This window comes from Pleurodeles waltl, chromosome 12 (assembly GCF_031143425.1).
Source record: "Pleurodeles waltl isolate 20211129_DDA chromosome 12, aPleWal1.hap1.20221129, whole genome shotgun sequence".
Classification (NCBI taxonomy): domain Eukaryota; kingdom Metazoa; phylum Chordata; class Amphibia; order Caudata; family Salamandridae; genus Pleurodeles; species Pleurodeles waltl.
In genome coordinates, this window is record NC_090451.1 from 511,040,771 (window position 1) to 511,064,058 (window position 23,288).

At 45.3% G+C, this 23,288-nt stretch overlaps 1 protein-coding gene across 1 annotated transcript in view; it reads right to left on the reverse strand.

Annotated features, from left to right (window-relative positions):
- Positions 1–5,728: 5,728 nt before the first annotated feature.
- DOK4 (docking protein 4) overlaps positions 5,729–23,288 on the reverse strand; it is a 130,731-nt gene continuing 113,171 nt past the window's right edge. Inside the window, exons 7-8 of the mRNA XM_069217327.1 lie at positions 21,731–21,854; positions 5,729–8,726 (exon numbers count right to left, since the gene is read on the reverse strand). Of these exons, the coding sequence (XP_069073428.1) occupies positions 8,608–8,726; positions 21,731–21,854 (243 nt within the window). The 3' untranslated portion in view covers positions 5,729–8,607. The remainder of the gene's footprint in view (positions 8,727–21,730; positions 21,855–23,288) is intronic.

Sequence of the window (23,288 nt, forward strand, 5' to 3'; positions counted from 1 at the left end):
CCAGAAGTGTAACTGGAACCTCCAGGACCCGACAAGCTGCCTCCAAGAAGAAGAACTCTTCTGCAACATTGTTTCCACGGCTCCTGCCAGCAATTGTAACTTTTGCTCCGACTGTGCATCCACTGATGGCGGCGTATGCACTAGAAGAAAGAAGGAATCTCCCTTGGAATGAAGGAGTCACTCCCCTGCATCCGCAGGCACCTGCTGCAGCGACAACCAGCTAAGTGGATCTCCTCCCATCTTCAGCTGCATGGATCCTGCATCACGGGTGGTGGTCCAAAGTGGTCTTCTTGGTTTTCTCTACCAGCTATCTAACTTTGGTGGAGGGAAGCCTTTGCCTTCCCACGCAGGACAGTACCCCTGTGCACTGCATCTCTTGCAGCTGCCAAGGCTTGATTGCATCTCCTCCAAGGGATCTTCAGGCGACGTACAGCTCCAGTCCCCAGCACGCCTTCCTGTCATGCACAGCCCTCTGCGTGATTCTCCCGCGGTGTGGGATCCCTTTCTGTAGTGTTTCATGGGCTCCTTCTGCTACTCCTGTGACCCCGTCCTGTGGGACTCCTGTGGGTGCTACCTCTGCACCTGTGGGCTCTCTCTGTTGCTAAGGGCCCCCTCTGACTACCTCTTCTGGGTTGAGTCCTCTTGGGCCTTGCTGGTCCCTGACAGCTCTACGTTTTCACTAACTGCAAATTTGCCTTTGCCAAGGCTTGTTGGTAGAATTCTTCACTCCAGCATGGGATATCTTCTGTATTCTCCAGCTCCAGGGCTGCAGTGCTGACCTATTCCTCCTCACTGTCGACCAGCTCCTGCAAGTACAGCTGGGTGGGTAGTAGCTCCTACTCCCCCTGGGTCCCCCTGACACTTTTGTACTTGGTCCCCTCTCTCCATAGGTCTTCTTCTCTAGGAATGCACTGGTGGTTTCTTGCAGTCTTGTCTGGGTGTCTTCTTTTCTTCTTTTCCTTCCTTTTGGGTGGTTTGGGGAAATTCCAGTGATTTACTCATGCTTTTCTGTTAGCTGGGGGGGGTACAGTGTTACTTACCTCTGTGGTTTTCTAGTACTCCCAGCTCCCCTCTACACATCCCACTTACCTAGGTGGGGGTCCTCTGTCCGCATTTCATTTTTTTTGTATATGGTTTGGGCTCCCCCTAGGGTCACTATTGGTTATCTACATTTGCACTGTTTTCTAACCCTTTCTTTGCCTATTACTGTTTACTAGTGTACACAACTAGTTTATTACTTACCTCCTATTGGAGGGTTGCCCTTCTAGTATTTTGTGGTATTGTGTTCCAAAAATAAAGTACCTTTATTTTTGTACAACTGGGTCTTTTCTTTCATATGTGTGTAAGTGTTGTGTGACTATAGTGGTATTGCATGAGCTTTGCATGTCTCCTAGATAAGCCTTGGCAGCTCATCAACAGCTACCTCTAGAAAGCCTGGCTTCTAGACACTGCCTACATTACACTCATAGGGGATACCTGGACCTGGTATAAGGTGTAAGTACCTTAGGTACCCACTACACACCAGGCCAGCTTCCTACAAGTAGAGTTCTGGTTGGTCGGAGTCATCTTCTCCACTTTCACCCAGAAATTCAGAGTCCTGCAGTGTCTCTGCTGCCTTCAACGCTGCTCTCCTATCTGTCTCGTTCTGCTCCGGGGTGGGCTTGGACACACGCTGGTAGTGGAGCGGACTGCGTGAACCACGGCTCTTCCTGCAGCTCCGCAAGGGCCCCATCCACATATGCACAGAGCCATCAGTGCCCAATTTATACGTCTCTAGCCAGGTCCAGACATCTTGTGGTGTTTGGTAAAAGTGGGTGCGATCATCCAGGATCACCCTGAGCTTGGCCGGGAACTGGAGCGAGTACTGGATACCCACTTCTCGGAGTGCCCTCTTCACCCCCAGGAACGTGGCCCGCCGGTTTGGACCTCGGCAGTGAAGTCTGGAAATAGGGTCATTTGTCCATTGCCCGCGTTGAAGGGGCCCGCCATCCCTTGCCTGCTACAGCAGTACGTCTCTGTCCCTATAGTGCAATAGTTTTGCCACCACTAGCCGGGGTGGGCAGCCAGTGCAACCACTTCCTTCAACCACTTCTCCAAGTGAGCCACCATGCTTGTTTCTTCTGTACCTTCTGGGAGGTTAATTATACGCACATTATTTCAACGGCTGCAGCCTTTCGCATCCTCCACCCTGCGTTCCAAGCAGTGGACCTGGTCAGTTAGCTGCGTAAGCAGAGTTTTCATGAGTTGGTGGGAGGGATTCAGGTTGGCAATGGCTTGTCCCGTGTTCTAAACCCTGTCAGATAGTTTCTGGTGGTCGACACTCATCAGACTCAGTTCAATGGACACTTGGCCGATTTCGATCTGGAGTGTCATCTTGGAGTCCTCAATGGTCCCAAGGATCTTATCCAAGGTTCACTGTAGAGAGGTCTGCTGAGACTCCTCGACGGATTCCTGGTGTATCACAGCAGGCTGGTATGGTACAGTCGCCTGGTGCTGTCCCTGGGGTTAGCCCTCGGCTCATCCTTGGTAGTCATCGGTAAAGCAAAAGGCGCTCCCCGATCCATCCTCCACCGGGGTCCTTGAACGCACCCCCTACGCCAGCGAGTGGTGTCCGCGGGGCGGCAAGGCAGGGGACAGGCATGCCCAACGGGCCACGTCCTGAGGGGTCACCCACCCCCCTTAGCCACAGCTCTGGCACTTGACGCCCAGTCCGAGGGACGTGTTATCCGGGACTCAGTGAAAGACAGGTAAGCGGTCAGCCAGTAGGGAGTACAGCTTCTTGCCACCAATGTTAGCTGCCTTCTCTGCCGAGATGGGGTGGGGGTAGCTGCTTGCCACCAATTTTGGCCACCCCACCCATGGGCCCATGGCCCCCCTGGATGCTGGATCGCTGCTGGTTCACAGACAGGGGAAGGCAGGCCACAGCAATGGCAGCCTCACCCGATCTTAAGTCCTAGCTGCATTCAGCATGGGCCCAGCTGGCCCTCTCCGCCTTGCCGCTAAGGCCCCCGAGGCAAGGGGCCCCACAGGGCACCCAAGAGCAATCCACCAGAGTCGTCCAGTAACAAGACACACTGGGCCCAGGCCACTGGCAGTGGCAACTCATGTCCACTTCTCTCTCCAGAGACATGCCTCAGGCCCCCACTAGCGGCAGCCTGCCCTACCTGAGCGGTCCATGGGGGACCAGCCCAATCTTTCCTGACTCCATGCCTGGTCCGACCGGGGAGAGCTCACCAACACTCACCTGGTCTGACCCCGCAGGGCCACTGTTCAACCAGGCTCACGCGCTTCCATCTGAGGAGACCGCTGTGTCACCCAGCTGCTCTACCATGCCGTCAGGGCACCCATGGGTCTTCTCTGTTCTCCAGCATGGCAAGGCCTCAGCCTAGCCACCACAATGCCCTGGCATCCGAGAGGTGGACACAGGTCAGCAGCATCCCACTCCTGCTCTCGGGCCACGCCAAGTACTGGACAGGCCCCACTCGTCCTCTTCTACCTATAGGCTTTGTCTTAGGAGGGGGTGGGGGAAGTCACCGGCACCGCTCCGCGGCACCACCACAGCTGCGCCACACCCTTGGGCCTCTCCGTTTTCCAGGGGCGGGGGGACTTCAGGGCCGCGCCTGCAGCCACTCTGTCAGTGCTACGTCCGGGTCGGCAGATCCTCACTCCTCATACACAAGACCCTCCCTGGTGCCATCCCAATCATCTCCCGGCAGCACTCACCCAGTCTCTGGCTGCCCACATGGTGAAGGCCCCTCGGCCGGCATCACAGTCCTCTCAGGGACCCCGTGTGCAATCACGGTCAGCGCCCTCTCCCCGAGCCTTCAATGGGTCGGGCCCGACACACTTCACCGCTGCCCAGGAAGGGGCTAGATAGGGTCCAATGGGGGTGCTGTAGTCAGGATTAGATTTGCGCCGAAGCGGAGCTAACTCGCTACGTGTCCGCCATGATGACAGGCTAGGCTCCTCCTCCTTATGGGCTACACTCAATGTCAAATTGAAATTCTGAACTGGTTGGAGCCTGGAGGCATGCAAGCCTCCAACGTGAACATCACTGAATCTACCTGTGTTTTATACCTTCAAGACTACTACTTCTCGACTGGCCTAGGCTCATTTGCAAGCCCCCCAAGAATGCCCCCAAGTCTGGAAGCAAAGTTTCACTCAAACACAAAGGGAACAGAATCCCCAGGGAACTAAGTTGTTTCTTCCTATCATGCTGAGATAGGCGTTCAGCCTATTTACTCCACAAAAGAACTTGTAAAGGTGATCAATAAAGCTAAAGCCGGTTGAGCAGCAGGCCCAACAGACTCCTCCAGGCCTTTTTTTTTTATAGCACATGATGTTTTCTGGCGCCCAGCTACGTATGGTTTACTGAGAGTGCGAGAAGTGGAGGGGGCTCCGGGTCGTGGAAGGGATCGCCGATACATCTAATCTTCAAGAGTGGCGAAAAAGCCTAACCTGGCAAATACCATTTTATAGCCCTTTTAGATAATGAGGCCAAGTACTTTGCCAGCCCATTGTTACAAGATCTACAAAAGTGGTCATCACAACCCGCAGCAGTTCCCTGGAATCAGACTGGCTTCCGCCGAGAGCGCAGGGACACTGTCCAGCTTAACGGCTCTACCTCAGTGCATGCAGAGCACCTCAACTACAACAGTGCTATACACATTCTTTGTGGACACACTCCTGGCTGCAGGTGAAGATAGGTGATGGGAGCAGACTGTGCAGGAAAACACCCACCCAGTCTGCACTGAAGCAGAGATGTGTCTTAGCATATTACTCTTTAATCTGTTTATTTCAGACTTGTCGCAGAAGCCGAACTTGGTAAACGTATATTTATTGTATGTCTGCATACCCTAGTGGAAAATTGACCTTGGTGGTAGCTAGCAAAGGAAGAGATAGGTAGGAAAAATAAACGTTATTTATTGGATAAACAGTTTCAGAGTCAAAAGATCATGCTATTTGGAAAGAAATTTGCTTTTTATGATATGTGAAGCTATCTGCGTACAAAACATTATGTTCAGGGAAAGCATCCTGGTAAACATGTTTTACAATTGTACCGTTTTGCATGAAAAATAAAGCTGTGGCTTAGTGGTACCTCTCCTATCTCAACCCTATAGCTAGCCTTCCCAGGGGGGGTAATGTCACAGGCATAGTGACCCGACGAGACTCCGATAAACAAACCAGAGAGACTGTCAGAAGCATTTGGAATGCAGTTCTGATCACCCATGTTTCATGGTAGGTATTTTAAGTATGCCTTCTTAATCCCCATGCCAACTTAATGCACACTAATCTTTCAGCATTCTCCTTATGTGATTTGTAATAATTAAAAAGGACAACCACTGATCGCATTAAAACTTGACTGTCACGTACTGTAGCAGTCAGTTTCTGTCAACAAAACTTTATATACGGGATAAATTACTCCCTGGAGTACATTAAAATAATATTGCAAGTCACAGAGGAATTTCGTGACCATAGACAAATAAAGCAGGAAGAGGAGTTCCTATATAAGCTCATGGAATGCAGAAGTGACTAGCAATACCATTTTAACATAAGGCAGTGGGTATTTTATTTGTAATAATATATGGTCCCAACATCGCCCTCCCCACAAGCCACTTAAATCCCTGGTGGATTGCTCTTTAACATGTGAAAAAGATGCCATGGCTGCAGACATGAATAAAAGTGAAACCTGTAGTGTGAAATTAAACACACCAAAAAGCAGTTGAAATGTGTTGCAAAAAGATGCTAGGATCAGTTTAATGTAATTCAGATAAAAAATGCTGTAGCCCTGGATGTGTAGAAACATGCATAGAGATTCTATCTTTCCTGTAATAGCCTACAGCATGGAAAAATAAACATGTTGCCATAAATATGTCCTTCCTGCTCATCACTATTCATTTTGGGAAAACAGATCAGAAAATCAAAGTTCTCTTTTGGGTTGACTCCGTAAGTATGCCCTGTGGTCTGTCTTTCATCTTGACTGATTGCTCTTGGAGGACGCATTACATCACAACTCAACAAAATGTAATAATGATATTGGAGACAGAATTTTATATAGGGATTGTAGGCTTCTATCTATTTTACTTCGCCATGAGATTTCCTGACATATTTGCCATTCTGTCATTTACACTTTTAATGTCAAACTGCTCATCGTAGACACAGTGAGGAGATGGTTGTTTCAGATGGTGACTTGTGTTTGAAGGTTGGTGCATTTGGTTTAAGTGCAAGTACTTTCTGTTGAGTGGTTGGATCGCGTGCCAGTAGCCTTGGGCTGAAAGGATTGACCAGACAAACTAAGTGTGCGTTTCTGCCAGGTTTAGCACACCCCACATCCTTTGCCACAATGCTCCACGTATTTCACCTACAGCCCTGTATTTCTGAAAGAAGCAGAGCAGGGTTGCAAACTTGACCAGGCATTGAGAGGGCGTGTTAGATGGATGGTTACGTCATTCCATAGTATGAGAAGAGACCTCTTTGTACATGTATGGCCAGCTGTTTTATTTTGAGATTCTTCAGTGGGGTAGCCATAGGTAAACTTGGCGTGGAGTACAACATTACTCACGTCCCTTGGATACTAGTGGTTAACTGCAGGACCCACCACTCACACGTAACCACAAAGAACCCAGAACCGAAAGAGCAGACGCTACGAGCATTGAAGTCCTTGACAGATAGAGAAAGCACTGGCCTTTTGCAAGACGGAAGGTGGGTGACCATTGACGAGCCGTTTAAAACAGTACCCAGCACAGCAAGAGGACCAGGAGACTATCAGAGCAGTGGGGCGTGGCTTTTAACACTATTTTGCAATTTTCATGAATGCATTTGATCCACATTATACCAGGATCAGAGAGAGGCCTGTCAGGGGAAAAGTCGGAATGAGCTGCAGTTCTACGTAAAAAGAATAGTTTCTAATAGGCAGCATATTTAAACTAGTGAAAGCAGAATATGCATGGCTGAAGACTTTAGTAAAATAAAAACATCTGACAAAATGTTGTTTTCCTTACAGTTGATATAGATAGTAATGCTGCTTAAAGAACCCTTAACAAACAGCTGGGATGTGATATGGAAACTGGAAGCAGGTCGATGCATCTAAGCTTTGTGTCGCCCCTCTCAGTAGTGTAGTGTAAGATGCTGGCAATGCTTTATCAATGATTTGCACATGTCCAGCTCCGGCATTAATCTTTCAGCAACAGTTGATGCAACAGGAATTTACCCACAAGGCCTCTGCAACGGTTATAGTAGCATTCAACTACGGTATATTTTTAGCTAAACATTGGTGTGTCCACGTGCAGATGTGCTCTGGGCTGATAGTTGGGGCCTGATTACAAGTAGGGCGATAATGATAGGATCCAATAAGAATGGGACACAGAGGTGTTCTGAATGTATTGTATGTGCCAATTATCTTGTATTCTGAATTTTGGAGAATAACGTGGATTTTGGTGCCACCCGCACCAATATCTTTGAATCCATAGGCAGTGCCATGAGTTAGGACAAAGGTACTAGCATAAAGTGGCATCTAGGGCCACTCATTTGCCAAACAAAGACCCCAAAATGTACCATATACGTATTTAGCAGACCATTGATACTGCTATGTCGGTTTCTGAGCTCACAGTAGGCTAAGCCTAAAAAGCATATTTTCAGTCACTACAGAAAGCGCCCACGCCCAGGACTACATCACTGTGGGAAAGGGTACAGATGCCAGGATTCCTCCCTCAAAACATGCAGCCTCCAACCACTGTATGTCAGACAAGACCATTGGGGCTATTATGGTTTTTGGACAGAGTCCTTTTACACTAACACAAAAGTAGGCAGCAGTACAGCCTGCATTAGGGCTTTACTCCCAGGAAGGTCCCTTCCTGATTTCGATCTAGAATAAACACCAAGCCAAACAGGATAAAGGAATTCGACACAGCTTCCTGTACATATTTCACTCACAGCTGTTTTTGTCTTCCTTTTGTTTATTAAGTGCAAAATGAGGCCTCAACAAGAACTCCTGTTCCTCATGCCTCTGGCTTTTTTGTATTTAAATAGTTTAACTCCTCTCTGTAGGGAGAGGTTTATAAAGTGACCAGCATACCAAAGGCTGGCATAGTCAAGTCTTAACCACCCCGCGGCTTGTATCGGAGACAGGCTCCCATGCCAAAACAAGATTCCATATGAAATTGTTCAGACCCACTGAAAAGTAGGAAATGTCTGTGCTGGACCCTGGACGGCATGCCTTTTATATCCCACTTCGCAACTCTGCATATCCGTCAACTATCCCTTTGAGAGAAAGCAGTTCAGTTCAGTGCAGTGGCCTCTGGGCTGCGAGGCTATGTGCATGTGGCTGCAGACTAGAGGCAAGGTGTTTAGTGGGAAATGCAGCCCATCTTCACCTCTCCTTTTGCATTGGAAGGAGGTGCTCTTGTGTCCTTGAAGCAGTCCCTTAGGACCTTCCAGAGTCAAACCACTGCAGGGAACAGATGTATGGCTCTCCCTTCCCACCTTCGGTCCCTGAGCCTCCTGGGAATGTATTGTGATCGGGAGCAGCAGCTGATGACATTGGCTCCGTGGTAAGCGAGGTCCCTCGTGTGCTACATCATGGCTACACAGCCTGCTTCGATGGACTGGTCACTGCGTGGAGGGCTTGAAGTCCTTCCTGTCACTCTTGGAGGGCTTTGGCCTCTCCAAGGACAGTTTGGTGAGGAGGTCCGACTCGGAACAGGCCTGGGCACCTAGGAAGACCTCAGCTGTGCAAAAAAAAAACAAAAAGAACACAGTAACATTTACTTCATTGTAGAACGTATCAAAGTATCACATATCGTTAGCACTCCTTAGAACTAACCCCATCTCCTAAAATATCTTGGACTAGAAAGGACACATAGCTGTTTACATAATATAATACTGTGACAAATACAGTTCATTTCAGTAGCTTTTATTTTGGTTAATAACCATAAAAGGCACATGCAATATTTGAAACAATGCAAAACATCAAATCCACATATAAGTGCAAAGTATTCAAAATTCAAAGCCGTCCTAAAATAAGTGCTAATAAACAATAAAAGAAAAAAAAACATAATCACTCAGTGAGTTAAAATGTGAAGCCCTTCTTCTGCCGCACTAAGCTTACAGCAAGGAGATATCTACTAAGACCAAATGTATGAGCTCGGAAGAATTGCAGTGCCTCTGAAAAGTTCCTAGTACCCAAACTGCGGATGATAGTTTTAATCCATTTCCTTCTTGAGTGAGCATAGGCAGGGCAAAAAAACAAAATATGAACAAGATTTTCTTCAGCATTTAAGGTGCATAATGTACAATTAACTTCCTCCCATACTATTGAACCAGGTGTCCATCTAGCCGTATTCGCTTTGATCAGAAGGATATCAAAGCAACATTTCATAAACAGCATCTTTGCTAATTGAGTATGCACAGCGTCCAAATAAGCTTCAAAGCCTTCAAAGCCTGGAGAAGGTTTACAGGCTAACAATTGTGCAGAAAGCCTGTCTAAACTGGGATTACTGTGGACACTGTTTGAAATGTAAGCCCAGTAGGTTTGCTTCAAGACCTATTCAGAATGAACTGTTAATGAAATGGGATCTTCCCAGAAGCTACTCAAACTTAACTTATTAAGCCAGAACTGTATGTGGTGAAACCATGGAAAAGTAATATGGTAATCAAGCCCCAGAAGTTCCCTTGATCCCTCCCTATAACAAGTGAGTTCATGTGTGGTATAGAGTCTTACCCAGAATAATATGGGTCTCAAACTGGAGAGATGTTCTAGTCTCCTGATGTCAAGATCTTGGTACACTGATATCATGGGTGTACACTTAGGGGGGCATTGTAACATCCTTACAAATTTATTGTCACCTACAGTATGTGAATCCAATTTGTCCCACCTCCATTCTGCCCCATAGAGCGCTGCTGTTTGGGCTCTGTATTTGTAACCCCCCAGGGTTGGTGACACTACCTTGGATTTAGTTGCTTGTTACTTTTTATAATTGTCATAGAAGTTTGCAACAAAGCTGTTTTGGATTTGTGTATTTGAGGTTTCCATGACAAGTTTGTGTCAATTGTAATACCAAGGTAACTGAAATTAGTCACATGCTCTAGTTGTTGTTGGTGGACAGCAATACTTTTCCTAAAGGACTTCTGCAGTCTGATGGCCATATATTTTGTCTTATTAGAATTGACTTCTAGGCCTTTTAAACTGCAGTAATCGTTAAATCGGTCTAATAGCCTTTACAAACCTTTCGGTGTCTGGAACATGAAGATTGTATTGTCAGCGAACAATAGTGCAGGTATTGAAACCCCACCTAGCTTTGGGGAAGCATGATTACATTCCAACAAATATTGTACAACATCATTGATTTACAATGAAAACAGGGTATGTGCCAACACACACCCCTGCCTCACCCCCCCCTCCCTATTAACAGGTATGGCATTTGTGAGTTCGCCCCAGGACCCCAACAAACTTTGGCATAAATTGCCTTGATGAAGAGTAGCTATCCAAACCAAAAGCTTGTTGGGTACACCTTGGGTTTGCAGCGAGTCCCATAGGGAACCCCTTGGGACCAGGTCAAAAGCTACTTTTAAGTCAATGAAGGCTATATACAGATGCCCTGCCTTATGTTTGGAATAGTTCCATGCTATGCATAAGAGCCTAAACACCTGGCCAATTTTACTGATGATCAGTCTGAAAGTTGCTTGGTACAGAGAAATAATGTTATTCTCGTCTTTCCGATTACTACGTTTATTTAAAACTTGTTTAGCATTTACTTTTTGCAAGATGTCAATTAGACTGATAGGTCTGTAGTAGGCCGGGTCTTGCTTGTTACCCTTATCGAAAATAGGCACAGTGTCTGGTACTGGTGCTCCAGAGGCCACTGCGTTGCATAGCAAATTTACATATAGAACCCATACTGCCTTATCATGCTTCAAAAGGTCCCTTGTTATTTTATCGTGGCCTGGAGCTTTCCCTGGCTTAATCAAGTCTATCGCTTCCCTGGTCTCATATAAGCAGAAATAAGGAACAAATGGTGTAGCATGATTTAGTTTGGTAAAAGTCAATCTGAATAGGGTTTGCATAGGATTTGCTTCACAATATAATTGGGTAAAGTGCCTGCACCAAGCATTAGGATCCAAACAATCATCTGTACTAATGTAGCCATCTTTACTGCCATGAGCTATTATTTTCCAAAATGGGGTATGATCTTTATTTCTAGCTGATAATATCAGATCGTTCCAATTGGTCTAGCCCCAGTTCCCTTCAGCTGAAGCTAACACTTTCCTAGATTCTGCCCAGGCTTCACTCACTAACTCCATATTTTTGGACTTCAGGTCCGTTAATAGTCACCTCTTGGCTGCTTGACAGTCCTTAGTGTACCAGGGGTTATTTGGCGGGCACCTGAATGTAGCTATGGGCGAACATTTAGAATGGACCTTAGTCAGGTACAGTTTTATGTTCTCAATATGGGCTCGTGGATATTTGTTATGGGAATGTCAGGAGGCAAGGTGTCCGCAAAGGGCAATAAAGGTTTAGAGAATGTGCCGTAAATCTCAGACATGGTGTCAGGTTTGTTCACAATAAGCACCCATTTATTTGACCTATGATTGTTTCTGATGATTGGTTGAACTGAGTTACTAGCTGTATCCTGGGCCCAGGTCTCCAATAGCATCCCTGACACTACTAGGCACAGTGGAAAGTGGTTGTTATCTTCCCTCTTGCCCAACTTAAAATCCACTAAGCTGCCTCAGTTTATAACACTTGCCAATTCATAATCAGTTCTAGGTTTACTGGCACCTCTTTTAAAAGTAAATGCACTACGGCTGTCAGATGGCAATCTGCTGTTACAAGCATGCAGCCAATGCTCTGACACAAAATTGACAAGTTGCACAGTGGCCACTGTACCTGGGCCAGCGGTGCCTGCGTCCAAGGAGGGGATACTCCTTGATGTGTCCTCTTCCTCAAAAACTGATTCCAAGACAACGGAAGGCTCAAATCTACAATTAAAATCTCCCCTTATGAACACTACGGACTCAGGGCTTATTGAGCAAAGGACACGGTCTAGTATTTTCACCACTGGAGACGCCGCACTAGCCAATCTTGGTCTGATGTAAACGTTAAACAAATAAACTTCAGCTCGATGTGAGCTTCACCTCACAAGTACATCCAATGAGGGGACTCTCAGTACTTCTATTGTCACATTTAGGGAGATAGTGACCCATGTAACCAGTTCCCCTGAGGGCTTGCCTCTTGTTGAAGGGACTACGTTGACGCTAAAAGTCCTATACGCTAGCTTTTATGGAGGCTTTGTCTGCCAAGATTCCTGGAGCAAGCAGAAGTCAATCTGGTCCATATATTCCTGCTAATTTGGGTTAATTGGTTTCTGATTTAGCCCTCCTATGTTCCAGAAATCTATGGATTTAGTAGCCACTCAGGTCTTCTTTGGTCTGCTGGGTGTTAATTTGGCTAGAGTGTGTCCTACATAGTCTGAGTGAGTGGTCACTCCATTGACCACCCACCCGGGATACATGGCGGGAATCCCCAGATCACTGCTATCTGGATTGTTGGGTGTAGGGTTAGACAGATTTTGTACGGAGTTCCTGCTATATTTGCTTAAGGGCCTTTGGTCTTACCAGTCAAACAACAAGTTCTAGATCGTCCTTGACACAGGTGGAACTACGAAAGTCTGTAGATTATTGGGTTTATTCAGCTTGAACCTTATTGCTGAGTTTGGAGGTGGCTAGTTTTGAGGTCTAAAGTGATCAAACCATTGACTAGACTCTTAGATCTAAACACTGAAGTTATATCACCTGAATTTCCATTTTCGCTATGTCAAGCATTCAGCCTTAATTATATTGCCACGAACCATTGACAGACACTGGTGGTCATGTCTGATCCAATAGGTCACCTTGTTTTCGAGGGAGTCTTCATCTTCTCTGTCCTCTGGTTTTAGCTTGGGGACATTAATCATAAACAGTTTATAGACCCCAGAATTCAGTGAGTACTTATTTAAGCTGCCTGTTGAATGGTACTTCAGGTACTGATATCTGCTGTTTGTGTGCATCTGGGTGGTTGGAAGCTCCCACCCATCTTGTCTTCGGTTCTGGGTTTATTCTTTGCCCACCCAATGAAGGAAACAGTCAAAATAGCAGCTATGTAGGCTTGTCCTATGGTCAGTATACCTCCCCAATGCTTTCCCCCCGCCCCCACTTCTCTGCCAGGGATTCTGACAGGGAGTCTCTAAATGTCCTAACTCCTAGACTCCAGTTACTTTTGATCGCCCCTCTGGTAGCTTTGCTGTGATCTTGCATGCAGGTGGTGTTAGAGGCAGTTTGAGGTGTCAATCTATAAGGGTGTGGTGATGGCTGCAACACCTTGCGACATACATTCAGTCCCTGAGAATTCTCAGTTTGTGAAACACTGGGCTTGCGAACATCATATCCCAAACTAACCTCTTCTTTGCTAATTTGGGCTACTAATCTCCCTATAATTTCCTTTGAATCTGTGACCTCTTTTGTCAGAGCGTGGAGTCTTAAATGGAGCTCCGTTGCCTCTGTAACACTAGGGTTGCGTTGTACCTGATTAAGTGGACCTGGAGAGTCGATTAGTAGGCCAGAACGTACTGAGGGTTGGGAGGTCTGCTGATCACACTTGTGGGCAGTTATGTTATGAGTAGGTACTGGGATTTGAACTGCGCTATCTTTTGGCGCCTCCGGGAGGGCTAACAACGCAATATGGCTATTGATCCCCCGCCCTCTCCCATGTTATCGGACAGTTTCTACATGTGGACAGCTAGCTAACTGTTTCCCTTCAGTGTCGCTCAACCTGGGTATTAGTCTGGGGATTCCTGCGTCTTTGTATGTAATGTCTGCAATAGTGCTCCACTCTGCATTTTCTGGGTGGTGTACATCTTCACACTTTTTATATGAATCTGTTATTTCAGTTCTATGCGAACTGGGCACTTTTTGCTTGACACGCAACATCAACTCAACCTCCTCGATTATGTCAGCTAAAGTGCAGTTCTCACCTGCAATTTTCCTTATTTTTTAAATTCCCCTTTGCCTGGCCCGGCCTCAGTGGCCTTCTTCTTACCCATGCTGAAAGTAACAGCTTATCAGCTTTATTACCCGGCGCACTTGGTACTCTTTGCCGGAAAGTGATGTGCCCCCACACTTTGCAGTACACTGAGGGGAAAGGAAAAAAGCCAGGCAGCGCTAGATGTAAAACCCTTCAAAAAGTCTATTAAAATTTTAAGGGAAAACAGCTCCTTTATATGGGCTGCCTTAATATTTGACATCAACAAGTGGTGTCACTTAAAGGTCAATGTACGGCCTTGCGAAGGTCCATACAAGCAACTCCCGCACTTGTCCCACTTCCATCACTTTCAAATACACCCATACATTTGCATTTGCTCCCAATACATTTGCTTACAACAATCTCTCAAAATTAAACCAACCCACACCTCTTCTTGTGGATTAACTTTTATTTTCATAACATGCATGATTAGATTGCCAATAAACATCATATGTCTTACTTAAAGGTCAAAGTATGGCCTTGCGAAGGTCCATAGAAGCAACTCGGAAAGATCGGCGTGGACCAAACCAAGATGGAATAAAATGCCAGCAGCAAGCAGCTGTAGTGAAAGGTTAGTAGCAAGCTGTGAGACGGGAGGCAGAAGAGGTACCAGCTCAGCTTGCCTTCCCCTCGGACCTGTATCAAAAGTGGCTGTACATTCCCTAAGAGTGCCCACTATAGTTAAAGTGGTGATGATTACAATGATTGGTCCGTGAGCGCTCACTTAAACAAGGAAAGAAAAATCAGTCTGTGGGGGCAAAATGCAGGACCAAGGGGGGTGGTCCTATACTGCTGCTACCTGTCGCTGACGGAGGGGTTCACGCTTTATATCACCATAACTTTACTTGACACAGGTGTCGCATGGGATGAGGGCCGCCTCTTGGGGCTCTGCGGAGACTGGATGTAGCCCCAGTAGCAGTGAACGGTGAACAGCAAATTCAACATTTGTTGAAAGTGGAAAAGTTGAATTTATAATCCTAGTTCTTCAACAAGAGTACCATCATTAAATTCATAAACACTTGAATATCTCCACCTTATTGTGGAACCCTGGAATATGCTTCATTAATAGAAGACATTTTTTCGCCAAAACCACTTTCTTATTCCTATCATTGGCAATCTTCTAAGTGCATACATGTAAAGCCACATTTGAAATAAAACCAGCTTTCAGGAAACTTAATTCTTCCTATAAAACAAGAGAAAAGGATCAAAAAAAGAAATGGCAGTTACAATGTGATGTGAGGTTTTGGTTGAATAACTGAGAGTGTCGATCTTAGCATCTTTAGCTTTAACAAGTTAGTTTTTGTTTCCTGGCTCACTTGTAGCTTTAGTGACATATTTGTATCAGTCAGAATGACAACATTTCAGACTATTTCAGCTGGCCTAAGGCAGAATAATGAAATATAAACTGGTATGTTCTTATACCAGATGCTCTTCGGTTTTGTCAAAGTTCAACTTCATGTAGTTGGTCGACTTCCACCTGCAAGTGATTCTGAGGAAATATGCAACAGTAATTGTGCCATCAGCCAAGGCACAGGATGAGTTTGGTAGTTGCAAAATCAGCTGTTCATTGTTGCCATACATGTAGGAAAAGCCTCCCATGCCAAACAGAAGATTTGCTGGTTGAAGGAAGTAGGTGTTAAGCTGTAAACTGTTAAACTGTAAGAGTGAAAATATAGATCCTTGGGGCTAACTGGCTGGGCCCCGGGGGTGGGGTCCCTGGGGCTGAAATCATCCCAGGAGAGCTATATGCCCCTTTCCCTGGTTGCCTAAATATAGGGGTGGGTCACTGGGCCTGGCCTGCGGCGACGACCCACTGAACACCCGCTGCGCACAGTCATAGGCTGTGCGAGACACAGGCAGTGTGGGTGCCTGCCGGGGTTGGCTGCAGGTTTGAGTGTGCATGGGGGTTTGGATGCAGGGTCAGGTCGCAGGCCAGTGATCCTCTCCCTGGTTGCCTAAATATAGGGGTGAGTCACTGGGCCAGGCCTGCGGCGACCCCCCTCAAGCACTGGGGTTGGGAGCCTGTGGCCACCCCCACTGTGCACAGTCATAAGCCGTGCAAGACGTGGGGTCTGGGTGCCTGCCAGGGGTCAGCTGCAGGCCCTATGGCAAACTCCTTCCACGCATGGCTAAAGACGATGCATGGTGTAGGTTTGAGTGTGTATGGAGGTTTGGCCGCAGGGTCAGGTCGCAGGCCAGGCCCTGAGGTCGATCCCCGCCATGCACAGCCAAAGGCCGGAGGGCGTGCATCGTGCGATGTTGGGTGTCTAGGGGAGATTCGCCGCCGCACATGGCATGGGGTTGTGTGTTTACAGGGGGTTGGCTGAAGGGCCTGGCTGCTGACCAGGACTTGCGGTCAACCTAGAGTGCATACGGCCAGAGGCCATACTGATGCGGGTTTGGGTGTCTACAGGGGTTGGCCACAGGGCCTTGCCACAGCTTGGCAGCAGAACAGGACCTGCTGCCAGCCACCACTACACATGGCCATGCATGTGTGGGTTTGGATTAACGTAAAGTAATTAAATATTATATGTCCAAAAATCCAGAAATTCACTGAAAAAACAAAGATGACAGGGACGTTATAGTTAGGGAATATAATTTTTTTAAATTTAGAAATTCAGAGAAAACTAAAGGTTACATGGACGTTATAGTTAGGGTCAGATTTTACACGCACAAACAATAAAAATTCAACAGTTATAGTTATAGTTATCACAAGAAACTATAACTTGTGCCCTAAGGTAACTGTAACTCATGCCCTCATCATGCATTGCTAATTACCCCACATACTGCGTCAGTTATGACATCTTCTATGAAATCATTGATAATATCACTGCAACAATTGCAATAACATTATTGATGAGAATACTGTGCATGGTGGAAGCACAGGGAGCCAGCAGGGACCATGAGGGCATTGGGGCTCCCCCCGCTGTTGACATAAAAAAGAAGCGAAGTGCCATGGGTGGAGTCCTGGGAGGAGCTGCGTGCCTCCATCCTAAATCATAAATGTAGACAGTCCCAAGGGATGGGGTCCCCAGGGCCAAATTGACCTGGGGAGGGGGCCACATGTCCCCCTTCCCCTCATTTTTGATGGTCGGAGATGGGGTCACCTGAGGTACAGGGAAGGGGTGCAAGTTATAGTTACCTCAAGACATGAGTTAATTAAGATAAGTATAGCTATAACTGTTAAATTTCTATGGATTTGTGCGTGTAAGATCCGAACCTCTATATTTTTCTGTTTTTGGTGGTGACCCCCCCAAACCTCACCCTTTTTACCTCTTTCTTTTTAAACCACTAACCTCCCTTTACCTTTACCCTCCCCAGAAGCCTAAAAACAGTCTACTTTCCATCCACCCCTGAATCCTAAAAATAAACCTTACCCCTGTACCTTTACCCACGAACCCTAAAAACCCTATCCCCTTTGCCTTCCTCTGATCCTAAAAACTATTGCCTCTCTTTACCACTACCTGCCCCTGAACTCTAAAATCCTTTTGCCCCTAAACAATAAAAAAGCCCAACTTTTCTTTACCCATCACTGAACCTAAAAAAAACCCTACTTTTACCCACCCGAAGCCTAAGAAACCTTATTTCTACCTTACCCTGAGCCCTAAAAACCCTTACCTTCATTTACGTCTACCCTTCTCTGTATGCTAAAAATCTCTTACCTCTCCTAAACCCTAACACCTTACTATCCCCTACCCCACATTATCATTACCCATCCCTTAGCTCTTAAATTCCTTTTCTGAAGGAGAGAATACTTATATCATAAAAAAATACTTACCTGCGTGTTAATGTACCACGGGGTAAAGCACCAAATACGTGCTTACATGTTACTTACCTGAGCGGTAATGACATGTGTGGTAAAGATTGCGTACCCTAATGACGTTTAGATTCTGTTGTTTGCTATATTAAGAGAATGTTTTGCTTTAAAATTTCAACCAGCACTTCATGTAAGAGTAGTGCAATTATTATGATAATCGACAAAGATGTAAATTTGGTGCTGTAAGATTTGTTATTTATTTGTTCCGGAGTACACAGATTTGATTTATGTTCACTTCTTATTTCCTTGAACTCACTGTTTTACAAGTTCCGATAACTGGATAAAAAACTGTGAAGTGATCACTCCGACCTAAAAGATGGTGATCTATAATTTAAATTATGTTAATGCTAAAACGTGCATCAAGCAGATGTCCAGCTTTATGTGTTGGTTGGTTGTTGCAAAAAATTAAATAAAATAAATTGTAATGTAGATTTGCATTTTTGAATGGGGCTGAATTTAAAATAAAACCATAAATTAAAGTTGTCTAGCAAATAACTGATTTCTGGATAACATACTATGTCCAATATCTCCTATCAAAGCTTCTAAACACATTACAAAAATGTATTATATATTGTGTGGTATTACTTAAATCTACATTTTGGAATCACCATTTTATCTTAAACATTTCTCTGCATTTTGCAGTGGCCTATCTTATACTGTGTGTAATTCAAATATAAAATAATGACTTACATTTTCACAGTGCTCTCTGTCACAGGCTGTTACCCTGTGGCACTAAAAATACACAAGTCACTTTTCTCCACTGTACCAACCAAGATTTAATTAACTAATAGAGGTTTCATAATGCACTACAGTGCATTTCCCAATGAGTAACCACTTTTTAAATTTATTTTTCTTTTAAGCTGCCTATTATTTTATATGTAGCTGCCTGACGAAGAAAGACCTAAAATAAAAAACGTACAGAATATTTTGGGGCATATTTATGAGAGGCTTGCGACACCAGAGCATCACTTTTATTGACGCTCGGCCGCACAAGCCTCTCAGTCATACCTATGAGGCGACGCACAGCCACTCTACGCGGCTTTGCATGGCCTCATAGATATGGAGTAAGGCAAAGCAGCGCAAGCCGCTGTGTTGCCTTACTTTGCGTCAAGGAGGCGTTCCATGGGCGTTGTGGTGGGTGTTCCCACACAACACCCTTGTATTTGGACGCTGCCCCAGATTTACAAAATCACGTAAACTGGAGAAGTGCCAAAACCTTACGCAGGCATAATGGGGAGAAATACTTTCATTTCTCCTCATTTTTTCCTCTTTCCATGTGTGTTGCATTCTGCTGCACACATGGAAAGAGGAAAATACCTCTCAGGATTGTATTTGTTCTGGAAGGTGCTCCTTCCTGCACAAAAGCAATCCTGCCTACGTTGGCGCTAGGCAGAAATTTGTGTGCCAGCGCAGGGGAAAAGGACAGGAATGCACTGTATTTCATAAATATGGTGCATTCCTGCCCTTTTATATTGAGGTAGGGCAGTGTAGCAAGAAGACTTGCGGTGCTGCCCCACGCCAATTCCTCATAAATGAGGACCTTTGTTTTTACCCAGACCCTTGACCACACCCCCACACTCACTGATCTTTGGTTTGCTAAACACTGTTTCATATTATTTCCTCATCGTAAAAATGATTTGCAGTGGGAATTGGGGATGCTTATGATTGTCAACGATTAGGATTACCAGGTTCTAGAATTTGTCAGGAGGGGGTCCTTACGCCTAAAATTTATTTGAGAGGGGGTCCCTGCATCAAAAAGTTTGAAGACCTCTGCCCTAGTTTGATTGTATTGTCGATTCAATAGATTTTAAATCCATTTGTGACAAATTCAGCTATACTTCGATTCTGAAAGTTTTTAAACCACATTTTAGTAAAGAAACTAAAGCTAAACTCTTGTTGTCTATTTGATGGGGATTAGGGGTGATGCCAATCTGGAATTCGACAGTATGGCCTTCAATCTGCCACCTTTGCCAGTTTTAACCTTTAGACTTCCTTTCTCTGTTGGCAGACACGCATTATTCTCAGTCAATGGGCTTGGACTTTCAGTTTTATTAGGTTTCCCCTTGTCTGCCCATCAAAGGCACTTATATGCTAAGCTAGGTATATTAAATGTGTAGCTGAGTAGGTTAGACTTAGTCTATAAACTGGCAGTAAGGAATAGCGAGAGGAGCCCTTTGTGAGCAGGTTAATGAATGAATGAATGACCATTTTCTATAGTGCAAACAGCTGCTTCGAAGAAGCATCCTGGTGCTTTAAGGTGTCCTCAATTAAACCTGTGGTAAAATGGCCAGCATTCCAGGCCACTTGTCACTTCTCAGGTGTGGATGGGTACAGAAGGGTTTGCCTTTGGCGTGACTGCACAGCAGACCGTCTTTTATCTTGCCTGTTATCTGGCCAAATTTGTGTCTAGACTGCAGCCAAACTCTCAATTGTTTCCCCCACACAATATGGCCACTGTTATCACTCTAATGTTAAATTTTATGGGAGGCCTAGGGAGCCAAAACTAGAGAAGACTGTCTAAGTAAATGTCGCCGAAGCGGTGTGTTAACAATGAGGTGGTACTAAATAAAGTGATGATTTGGTTCAGCTTCTAAAAATGAAGATTATGTGACAGAAGGTCCCAGTATCAAGTTTTGCTTTAAAAAAGGCAATTAAAAAGACGTATGCATAAATTTTAATTATAGCAGCAAACAATTCACTCATTGGATAGCAACAATCTGGGTCAAATCTCCAGCACAACCATGCTAAATACAGCTCCACTTCAATAAATGCAACTTTACTTTTTAATACAGCTCCACGGCAACCAGTGTACTGAGAATATTCACTACCGCTCTTTACGGCAAACAGTGCAACTCAACCCTTCAATACAGTTACACAGCAACCTGTGCCCCTATACTATTCAATGCACCTCTCTAAAATCAACAGGTGCATATAGACCGTTCAGCACAGCTCCACCACAACCTCTGCACCTACATCATTCAAAGCAGCACCACCGAACCTGTACACCTACACCATTCAATGCAACTCCACCTGGTTCTTTTAATATATCTACAGCACAACCAACGTACCTAACACCATTGAATACACCTCCACCTAACTAATGTATTATAGCTGCAAAACAACCAACGCACCTAACACCAATAAATACAGCTGCATCACAACCAATGCAACTAAATCATTCATTAAAACTCCACTGCAACCACTGCACCTAGACAATCCACTCAGTGCAAATCCATTAAAACCAGTGCACCTAACACCATTACGTACAGCTCCATCACAACAGTGCACTAGTCTATTCAATAACGCTCATGCATGGCCAGTGCACCTACACCACTCAATACAGATCCAATACCACCACCATTGCACTTAGACTTTCCAATACAGTTCCGCCACAACACTGCATCACCACCATTTCAAACATCTTTACCATAAACTGCACACTTTAACTATTCAATAGTGCTCCAACACAACAAGTGCACCTATATTGTTCAATTAAACTCCAACACAACAAATGCATTTAGACCATTCAGTGCAGTTTTCAGATAGCTAGTACTGCTGCACCACTCCACAGATCCCCTTACACCAGTACACCTAACTCATTCAATACAGCTCTTCCACTGCCAAGTCAAGACCCCTATGCCATTCCCTACACCCCTTTCCCCAGACTGCTTGCCTCTGCCATTACTCTCAGCTCTCCCAGAGTGGATACTCCTACACTGTTCTTCAAAGCTCTCTTTTAGCCAACACTCCTACACTGTGCCTTCAGTTCTGCTATTCAACCCCCATATGTGCCATCCTCTTCTGTTGCTCACACTAGGTATGCTACACCACTTCCCACAACATGTTATAGGGATACTCACATGCGTAGCTGGAAGACTCATCAATGTTTTGGGAGCCGGTGATGTGATGCCAGTATGCGCTGCGTGGCAACATCGTGGTGGGCGTGCAGGGGTATGAATAGTGCTCGCTGTCCTTGTTCAGCAACTGTGGAAGAAGCAAGCAGTTCCATTATTATTAATGCCCTTTTTCCAACACAAGGCATTACAGGTTATCCCCTCCATCCCTTTAGCGTTTTTCATCGAAGTTGTGCATTGTGACCAGGAAAACAGCACATTATAAAAGACTTATCTGTCCAGTTAGTATCACTTAGTTCACTTATGTACAACACCATCCGAAACGATCACTCCGTTTATTACAGTTTTGATTTCTCTTGCTTATGTGGATAGGCGTGCGACCATTGAGGGGCTACAAGGGGAATAGAGGACATAAACCAAATGTAGGAAAACATTAACAGTAAGACAACTTTCATGTGACTCTCTGTCTTGAATGTGCACCATTAATGTCTGGAGCGTACTAAAGGAGCCGATGGGATTATTCAGCACCTCTTGCTGAGTTCCATGACATGGGTAAAAGAGCTGCATTTCATGCTTGACAAATCAAGCTTCATTTACTTAGATCTTGGCGGGTTCTGTTTTGTGTATTTATTTACAAGGCCCTTGCAAGCATTATTAGCATGTATTGGAATGGGTGAACTTTTATGGTAAACCCCTTTGGAAACGAGTGAAGTTTGAAAGTTTTCTTTAAAATTCTGATGGACAGCTTAGAGGGATGGGTCAAGAGCTGTAGAATTATCCTGGGATCTCCGCAATGCAAAAAGACCCGGCACTTGCACTGTTGGCGGAGTGTGCAATACACGGGACAGATGTGCCTCTGTATTGTTCATTTGTTCATTTTTCTATTTCTTCAACACCATAAACAGGAGCATTTTGTGGAAGAAGATGATCAATAGAGGTGCCTCACAATGGCTGGTACATGTCATCAGTAAAATGTAGAGAGACACCTGTTCTGGCCAATCAGGAGGGTTGTCTGAGGTGTCTGTCAAAGCTGGGGAGTGGGCATATAGCATCAATGTTCTATGCAGTCTAAATGTCAACTTAGAATTGCTTCCACTGTAGTACTTTTAGGCAACACAGACTGCTGGGTATATGGTAAACTAGATATTATTTAATCCTACAGATACTAGAGTTTGGAATTCAACAGCAAAGTAAGCTGACTTCCAGTCTTTAACACTGAGAGGCAGTCCGTTGGAGTTCTGGCTTGATGCCACGCTAGATTAGGACGTGAACATGGGGTTAGGGGTATTCAATCTTAGGTTCAAAGAAAAGCCTAACCTGCCAAAGATATGCCAACCTTGACGTATAGGGCGGGACTTTGGTTCATCCTTTGTAAGGTTAATCTTGATGCAGAAGAAGCATTAGTTTGGTAGAGAGTGCCATATTTTGCGATCTCTGTACTACTTGAGAAATAAGAGTGGGACAGTCACTTATATCAACTTGAAGCAGTGTCCTTGCTGGGTATTTAAGTTGGCAGTACTATGTGGCATAAGCTGCCCCAAATATCCTGCTGTTTACGGTTAGG